Consider the following 9,649-nt stretch of genomic DNA (forward strand, 5'->3'; position numbering starts at 1 on the left):
ATGCGATCCTTGAATCCTAGCGGACGAGAGATGGAAAAAAGGATTGATCAGTCAGACTATGAAGAAGACATTTTGGAGACAGAAGAATTATACCATTCAGAGGAAGAGGCCCAGGGTGGCTCCCGTCATGAGTACAGTGCCTCAGGCGCTAGTAACTATTTGATGGGGGGTCACCTACTCATCAAGCCTAAACTCTCCCCTTTCACCATGGATATATTGAATCATCCAATGACGAGAATCAAGATGCCAACCTCCAAGTAGGATGGCACTTCGGATCCAGATGACCATGTGGCTGACGAGGCCACATTTTCTTTACACTGACATGATGCCATATGGTGCAAGGTCTTCCCGTCCACATTGACAGGCATAGCCCAGACTTGGTTCAAGAGTCTAAAGCCAGGTAGCATCTCTAGCTTCTCCCAGTTGTCGTCCACATTCAGTACTCACTTTGTCAGTAATAGACGCCGCAAGCGTACTACGGGAGAACTGCTATTTGTCAAGCAGGGGGCCAACGAAAGTTTAAGGGATTATATCGGTCGCTTTAATGTTGAAGCCGTTTCAATTCCACGCTTACAGCAAGATGTAGCGGTGCTAGCCTTGATGACTGGCCTCAAGGAGGGGTCACCATTTCGAAATTATCTGGGTCGTAAATCTTACACCACTCTGGGTCCCGTCCTGGGTAAAGCAAATGATTATATCAGGGGGAGGAGTTTGACAAAGCTGTGGGTAACCGTGAATCTGAGAAGAAAGAGGATAAGCAAAAGAAAGATAAGGGCCGAGAATTTGATCGCGTCCGAGATGATAGACGACAAGAGTCGCATATGGTAAAAAGGGGGGATGAACGAGAAAGGGATGGTGAGAGGTATGACCGCGATCGTAGGGATCGTGAAAGGAAAGTTCGGGAAGGAGGTGAGCGCAAAGACAGATTTGACGCGTACACCCAACTGACTACCTCAAGAAGTCAGATCTTTTTGAAGAACAAGGATAGCGACAAATGGCAGCGTCCTAAGCCTATGTTTCACAAAAATCGTGATAAAAGCAAATGGTGTGATTTCCATGGGGATCACGGCCATGTCACGAAGATTGTCGTCACTTGAAAGATAATCTAGAGATTTGTTAAGAAGAGGCTATTTCAGCCAATATAAAGCACAACGAAAGAAGGAGATCTGGTAAACCAATCAACAAGAACGTTCAATCAAGGATCAGTGAAATTCACGTCATCAGTGGCGGACCTATTCATGGAGGTAGTGTGAATGGAGCCAAAGCCAGCCTGAAAGAATTCAGGCACCAAGTCAATTTCAATGAAAGCATGAAGTGGAGGCATCCGCCAGCCATGCCAGCAATTACTTTTACACTAAAGAGGAGCATGTGGTTTTCCCTCATGATGACCCATTGGTGGTCACTTTAAGAATTTCGAACTGTTTGGTCCATAGGATCCTGGTAGACGGTGGAAGCTCAGCTAACATCCTGTATCTCTCAACGTTCGAAAAATTGATGATAGGACGAGAATACTTGAAGCCTGTCCGATATCCTGTAATTGGGTTCACCGGGGCGTCTGTAACTCCGGAGGGTTTGGTGACCCTCCCGGTCCGGATAGGAGACGGCAATGAAGTCCGGATGTCATGACTGAATTTCTGGTGGTAGACGTTCCTGGGGCCTACAATGCCATAGTGGGACGTCCTCTGATACATGATGTCCAAGGTATCGTTTCCACTTATCATCTGACAATGCTGTATGTCACCAATGAAGGGACGACAGCTAAGCTGAGGGGAACCAGGAGGCAGCAAAGTCATGCTATTTGACAACCCTAAACAGCCAGCTAGGAGGATGCCAGTGGAAGAAGCAAATCCACCCGGGAGAAAGCAAAGAAGGGCTCAAAGAAGGGTCGCGATGAATGAACAAGAAGAGAAAGAATCGGAGAAAGATAAGGAAGAGATGATGGAAATATCAATGGAGGAGTTAGAGGCCAGGCCAGAGGATACGCCAAGGCCAAAGCCTGATGGGGAAACTCAGCAAGAAATGCTGGCGGAAGATCCGGCGAGGACGGTGGCCGTAGGGACAGATATAGATCCGGAGGTTAGGATCAATTTGGTGGCACTCTTAAGAGAGAATGCAGACGTCTTCGCGTTCTCCGCTGATGAGATGCCAGGGATAAACCCTTCTGTAATTGTCCATCGCTTAAACGTGGATAGTGTCGTCCGTCCATCAAGCAGAAGAAGAAAATTTTTCGGCGACAAGAATAAAGCCATAAAAGAGGAGGTAGATAAATTGTTGGCGGCAGGATTATCGAGCCATGTGACTACCCAGAATGGTTGGCTAAGTCGTTATGGTAAAGAAAGCAACGGCCAATGGAGAATGTGTTGGACTTCACGGATCTCAATAGGGCTGCCCAAAAGACTGCTATCCTTTGCCTAGGATAGACCAGTTAGTAGATCTACTAGCGGTCATGCTCTCTCATTTTATGGATGCATTCTCAGGATATCATCAAATCAGCTTACTCGGAGCAGATAGAAAGAAGACGGCTTTATAACAGACTGTGGAGTTTACAATTATAAGGCGATGCCTTTTGGGCTTCGTAATGCCGGAGCCACTTACCAGAAGTTGGTCGATAAAGTGTTTGCGGATCAGAGAGGCAGAAACATAGAAGCTTATGTTGACGACTCCATCGTCAAAAGTAGATCTGACCGCGAGCACCTAGAAGATTTGGCTGAAACGTTTAGAACGCTGAAAAGGTACCAGATGAAGCTTAATCCTAAAAAATGTGTGTTCGGAGTGAAGGCAGGGAAGTTTCTTGGTTTTCTTGTCAGCAAAAGGGGAATAGATGCGAATCCGGAAAAGATTCAGGCAATCATGACCTTGCCAGAACCTAAGGGGGTGAAAGACATCCAAAGGTTAACACGGAAGAATGGCGTCCTTACCCGATTTATCTCCAAGTCAGCCGACAAGGCCTTGCCTTTCTTCGCTCTTTGAAGGGAAACAAAAAGTTCGAGTGGGGGAAGACCAGAGCAAAGCCTTCGCGGCTGTGAAAGAGCACTTGAAAAAATTACCTACACATCACAAGACCGAGACAGGGGACGTACTGCAGTTGTATGTTTCAGCGTCACCAAAGACGGTCGCGGCCGTACTATTGGTGGAGAAGGAGAAACGACAGTGCCCCATATACTTTATAAGTCATATCCTTAACGGCCCAGAAAGCCGTTACCAGTTGGTAGAGAAGATGGCCTTGGCAGTCATCATAGCAGCCAAGCTCAGGCCATACTTCGATTGTCATCCCATCAGGTGCTCACAAATCAACCACTGGAAAAAGCTCTTCAGAAGATGGATAGTTCGGGTCGTCTGCTGAAATGGGCCGTAGAGCTATCTGAGTATGATATTCAATACAAGCCCAGAACCGCCATTAAAGCTCAGGCCTTGGCGGATTTCATGGTAGAGGCCTCGTATGAAGAAGCAGAGGTAGAGCAGAAAGAAAGCTGGCTATTGGAAGTAGATGGATACGCTTCTGATAGCGGCTCAGGAGCCGGTATAGTAATGACAAGCCCGGAAGGTAACACTTTCCAGTACGCTATCAGATTCGGTTTCCTAGCATCAAACAATGAAGCGGAATATGAGGCAGCCATAGCTGGTCTAAGAATGTGCTTGGCGGCTGGTGCCAAGCAAGTACTTCTCAAGACAGACTCACAGTTGGTTAGCGGCCAGCTGAAAGGGGATTTTGAAGTTAGAGGAATAAACATGGCAAAGTACGTGGAAAAAGCTAAAGAGTTGATAGCTCAACTTCGATATTTCGAAGTACAAGCCATACCGCGAGCGGAGAACGCGAAAGCAGATGCTCTTTCAAAACTTGCCAGCTCTAACTCATTTAACGTCGAAAGAACAGTCACCATAGACATGCAAAAAGATAAAAGCATTTCAGAGGAAATTGTGACCGTTAATACAGTAAATCAGCAGGAGGAGTGGTTCAGTGAATTAGTAGCGTATAAGCTGACGGGTACGCTCCCGAATACCCCTTCGCCGCAAAGAAATTGAGACGACAAGCCAATTGGTACATCATATACAGGGATGAGCTATACAAAAAGTCATTTAGCCTGCCCCTACTAAAATGCGCAACGGCATGGGAAGCGAAGAAGATACCAGAAGAAATACATGAGGGTATTTGCGGAAATCATATTGGCGGAAAAGCTTTAGCGTTAAAAGCGCTAAGGGTTGGGTTCTATTGGCCAACCATGCTAGCAGATGCTCAGAGCTATGTCAAGAAATGTGATAATTGTCAAAGATTTGCTCCCGTCATCAACAGACCAGCTAATGATTTGCAGCCCATATTTTGTCCCATCCCGTTTGCGCAGTGGGGGATGGATATCCTGGGGCCGTTTACAAAGGCAACCGGAGGAAGGAAGTTCTTGATAGTGGGCATAGATTACTTCACAAAGTGGATAGAAGCGGAACCGACAGTTCAAATTAAAGCCCACCAAGTCAAGAGATTCATCTGGAAAAATATAATGACAAGATTTGGGATCCCCATGGCTATTGTTTTCGACCACGGCGTCCAGTTCGATTATCGTCCAATACAAGCTTTCCTGACAGAGTATAGGGTAAAATTCGCATACTCAGCTGTGTGCCACCCCAAAGCAATGGCCAAGCGGAGGCCGCGAATAAACAAATCCTAAACGCCCTAAAGAAGAAGCTGGATGAATTTAAGGGAAATGGGCAGATATGGTGCCTGCCGTCTGTGGTCGAACAGAACAACAGAAAAAGAAGCGACGGGAGAAAATCCTTTCAAACTGGCTTTTGGAGCAGAAGCAGTGTTGCCGGTCGAGGTGGGTCTGCCCTCATACCGGGTGAAATATCAGGATCTAGACGCGAATGAACAGTCTCAAGGAAAGTCTGGATTTCCTACCTGAGGTAAGGCTCATGGCGGAATTGAAGAGCAGCTGCTTATAAGAAGAATCAGTAAAGCCTACAACAAGAGAGTCTGGGAAAGGCAGCTGGAGGTCAATGATCTCGTCCTCAGGAGAACAGCCGCCACTGGTAAAGCGCATGCTGAAGGGAAGCTAACTGCGAACTGGGAAGGCCCGTACGTAATCGCTCGGAAGATAGGTCCCGGTTCCTTTATCCTTAAAGATATGGACGGAAAAGAACTCAATAATTGCTGGAATGCGGATGTTCTGAAAAAGTATTATGTGTAGGCAATAATTGTAATTGGCCAAGAGCCTTTGATTGAATTACATAAATAATATACTAACTACCTGCGTTCTGATAAATTCTTTTGTTTGTTATTGTATCATATCTTTATTGACGTCTACGGAAAAAGTAAGTGCATTAACGGTCATATGACAGACCTAGCACACAAATTAGAGCCATATAACAGGCTAAGTGCATTAACGGTCATATGACAGACCTAGCACACAAATCAAAGCCATATAACAGGCTAAGTGCATTAACGGTCATATGACAGACCTAGCACACAAACAAAGCCATATACAGGCTAAGTGCATTCAACGGTCACATGACAGACCTAGCACACAAATTAAAAGCCATATAACAGGCTAAGTGTATTAGCGGTCATATGATAAACCCTGCACCTAAGTTGAAGACATAATCAAAGCCATATACGACGAACATTGTGAACGCGAAATAACAAGGAAGAATAAAAGCAGGAAATACGACAAACTGCATAAATGAACAAAAGTACTTCTCATAGATTAAAAGCTACTGGCTTGGCGGCCAACTACAAAAAGATATACCGTGGCGGCCAATTTAAAAGAAAAGGCTTTTAGTCAAAATAAAAAGTACTTAGCGAAATTAAATGTAGCAATTGTTTAAAAACGCCAACAAAGGGCAAATTACAATACTACAAATCTGAAGAAGTCTTTACAGGACAAATTAAGAAATTAAAAATGTTTGAAGAACAAGAGGAGTTAAAGATGGCCGCCAAAAACTTCAAGAAGGGGGGGCTTCAGAGTCGGAGGGTCGATGTCGGCAATAGCGTCCGTCTGCGAAGTTCGGATCCCCTCAAACGGCGAAAGATGCTGACCGGCAGCATGAGCATCTTCAATCACGTTCCAGTCGAAACCAGGAACGGTTTTGCAGACGCATCTCATGGCAGCTGCCCAGCCGCCATCATACCGTTTGTGGAGCTCCGCCACATAATCATCAAACCCCTTAAACTCAGCAACCGCCTTCGCGGCACCCCGCGCTTCAGCAGCAGAAGCATCCAAAACCGCCATCTCCTTCTCTGAATTGGCAGTTTCAACAGCTTTGGTCAAAGCTTTGACGTCTTCCCAGCCTCCTCCAGCAAGGCCGCCCTGTCCCTTAGAGTCAGCACCTCATCCTCTAAGGGCGCCACCTTCTCCTCAACCTCCTTCAACAGTCCTTGGCAGGTCTCCAGGGAAGCCTTGTAGGTGTCCGTCAGCCTTTGATACTCCAGGTATTGCTCTATCAGCTCGATAGCAGCATTGTTGGCCTTCGAAAGAAAACAAGGGACGTCAGTACATTACATATAAAAAAAAAAAAAAAAAAAAGATGAGAGGAAAAAGAAAAAGGAAAGTTAAGTCATACCACTAGCTGATCATGAGCCAACCTAGCAGCTGGAGTCTTCAGGGAGCCTGAAGGACGATCTAAGGGTAGCTGCATACCCTTAAGAATACGGTAGGCAAGGATGCCACCGTTTTCAGGGATGTCAGAGTACAAAGATTCGTCCTCCCTGACGTCCCAATTTGGCTGATAGACCTTGCCAGGAGTGACGGTCTGAGGAGCGAAAGCAGCAGCAACCGCGTTGCTTAGCGGCACCTCTTTCTTCTCGATCCACTCCCGGAATCGATAAAAGATGCCAGGAGAGAGATTCGAAAGGAAACTGGGAGTAGCAATCAGCTCCCTCAGTTTCTCTCGAAGAGAAGAGGTGGACCGAGAAAGCAGCGAAGTGCCGCCAGCATTACCCTGGCCGGCATCGAGGCCACCCTCTCCCTGAACACCTTCAGAAGTGTTCGGGTCCAGATCCTCCACCTACACCACCTCATTAGCAACAGAGGCGCCAGGCTCTTCAACTGCTTGCCTTTTGTTGGCAGCAGAGTCGTCAACAGTTGGCTCCCTGGTACGCCTTCTGTTTATAGCACCTCTGCTGACGGTCCGAGTGGCAGAGGACCGCAAAGGAATAGCGGGGGATAGAGAGGCATTTGAAGTAGCTGCAGCAATTGGGACGCGAACACTAGTGGACGCGCCGCGACCCCTCCTCCGAAGGTTCTGAGGGCCATGGCGGTTCCCTCCTCGACGCCCGTTGATGGAGCTTATCATGGTTAAATAGTCGGATGAGGGAGGAGCAGGTAAATGTGTTAGCGGCCGATGCTCACTGTCAACGCCGAGAGCGTCAAGGTCAAGGTGATCAAGGCCTGCAGAAGAAATGAACCAAAAGGATTTAAAAAAAAAAAAAAAAAAGGGGAATACATATATACATGAAGCAAATAACAGTCGTCAGACGGACCAATCCGACAACACCACTTACCATTTTCATAAGCCGGAGATACAAAGGCCTATCTCCCAGGATGTACTTCGTATGGGGAAGCCAGGTTGAAGGCTCTTTAGTCCTAACCAGGCCCGGCCCTGGGGCGGGGCTGGCGGGGCGCCTGCCCAGGGCCCATAAATTTGAATTTGGTTAAGTAATTAATCCAGCATGAGTATTGCATATATCTTGTGGTGGAAAGATGGTGTTTGTTTGTTCATGTGGGAAAGTTGAGAGCGCAGGACGTCAATGGTTCGAATCTTCTTATTACAATTATCCATTTTTTTTTTCTTTTTCTTTTTGTTTTTGTGCACAATTGGCAAAGTTTGTTTGTTTTTTTTTTTTTTTTTTTTTTTGCAATTGGCAAAGATGTTCTTTATTAGTTGTTACTTTCTTTTTCTTTTATATTTTCCTTTTACAATATTTCCAACATCTTCATTTCCTTTCCACCACCATATTATTTTATTTTATTTTTTTAGTCAGTATGATTTTATATCTTATATACATTGAAATTGTAAATTATTAAAAAAAATAATGTTTACAACCTAAAGCCAATACTTAGATTCTTAATATTCTTTATAGGTGTTGGGTGATAAAATATATTTTTTTATTTTCGATTTTATTCGTCAAGTCATTAGTTTATATAGTTTATAAAAGGCTACTTCATACGTCCCACAAATAGTCAGAACACTTTGTTTTTTGTTTCTTTCATTTCAGTAGTTTTTGACATGGTCCAACTATTATAATGTGATTCCTCTCATTTTCACTAAAAGATACCCACCAACTCCTATCACATACACCTTTTTTTAAAAAAATAAAAATAACATTTGATAACAACACTAGAACTTATTTTTTACATTACGTGACCTAATAAGTGTACAGATTTCTAGATGGAGTGAATATTAGATATATATTAAATTATTAATCATATAAAAATGAAAAAGTTTTTTTTTTTTTTGAAGAAATAGCTGTTGATAAACATGAATTAGTCGATTCTCAAATAGTTTTTATCCTATAAACCTGCATATTTTGTTAAATTTATTATGCATTAGGGGCCCTTTTTTCATATATTACCCCGGGCCCAATAATGTTCAGGAACGGCCCTGGTCCTAACCACCTTCCCGTCATCATAGGTGGTGTCATAGTCAGCTGATGCAAAGTAATCATATGCCACTAACTCTTCCTTAGTTAGCGGCTTCAAAGGCAGAAGCTCCATATGAGGAGCAGGCTTCGTAAAATGACGGCGTACAGGGAAGTCATCTGGTACCCGTACCCAAAAGAAGGCATCTTGCCAACCCTTCAAACTGGTCATTTTCGGTTGGACCGTCATCTTCTTGTCGGCCGTCATAATGGACCACCACCCAGCCAGACGGGAAGACTCGTTCTTCTTCAACCAATGAAGATGGCGAAACAAATTCAGAGTCTGGGGGAAGTCGAGAAAGCGTACCACCCAGATGTACGCGATGATGTTGCGGATGGCCAGAGGAGTCAGCTGAGCCAAGCAAACGTTAAAGGCCTTTAAAATATCCACCAAAAAAAAGTCCAAAGGGAAGCGAAGGCCGAACTCGAAGTGGTGAGTGTAGACAGCCACATGGCCAGGAGGGCAGTCAGTGACGACAGATCCCTCGGACGGCACGACCAACCGATAAGAATCTGGCATATGATACAAATTCCGAGCCACTCGGGGATAGTGTAACTCTAAGGCATCCCGGCGCCAGGGCTCATCTATCTCTACTGAAAGGGGGCCATTACAATCATCTTCAGGAAGCCAAAGAGCTCCCGTCCCAGGCCCCGTCTCATTTTCCTCCTCAGTCAGAGAAACCTCTTCAACCATTGGGGCCTTTGAAGCAGAGACGTCAGTTCGACGCTGGTAGGTAGCCTCATTATCGTCACCTCGGGCCATGCTATTAGGAGAATTGCTGTCGTCACCTAGATCAATAATAGGAGGATTAGGAGTGATTGACTCCTGCAAGCGGTCGTAAAAGTTGGACGGAACCCTCACCCCCGCATCCGCCAAACTATCTAACCAAGCATGCTCTCTAGGGGGGGGGGACATCAAGCCCAGGGACGACATCGGCTGGCGGATGCCTACGGATACGCCTAGCTAGAATCTGGTGCCTAAGTTCCCTAAGCGTCTGCTTATCGCCGCTTTGGCTAGCG

General features: G+C 45.4%; 1 protein-coding gene across 1 annotated transcript; it reads left to right on the plus strand.

Annotated features, from left to right (window-relative positions):
- On the plus strand, window positions 1–1,097 carry LOC130591894 (uncharacterized). Its single transcript, XM_057395854.1, has 3 exons — window positions 1–151; window positions 365–588; window positions 702–1,097. The coding sequence occupies exons 1-3, from the start codon at window positions 1–3 to the stop codon at window positions 1,095–1,097; spliced, it is 771 nt and encodes a 256-aa protein (XP_057251837.1).
- The last annotated feature ends 8,552 nt before the right edge of the window (window positions 1,098–9,649 follow it).

Source organism: Beta vulgaris, chromosome 6 (assembly GCF_026745355.1).
Source record: "Beta vulgaris subsp. vulgaris cultivar EL10 chromosome 6, EL10.2, whole genome shotgun sequence".
Lineage (NCBI taxonomy): Eukaryota > Viridiplantae > Streptophyta > Magnoliopsida > Caryophyllales > Amaranthaceae > Beta > Beta vulgaris.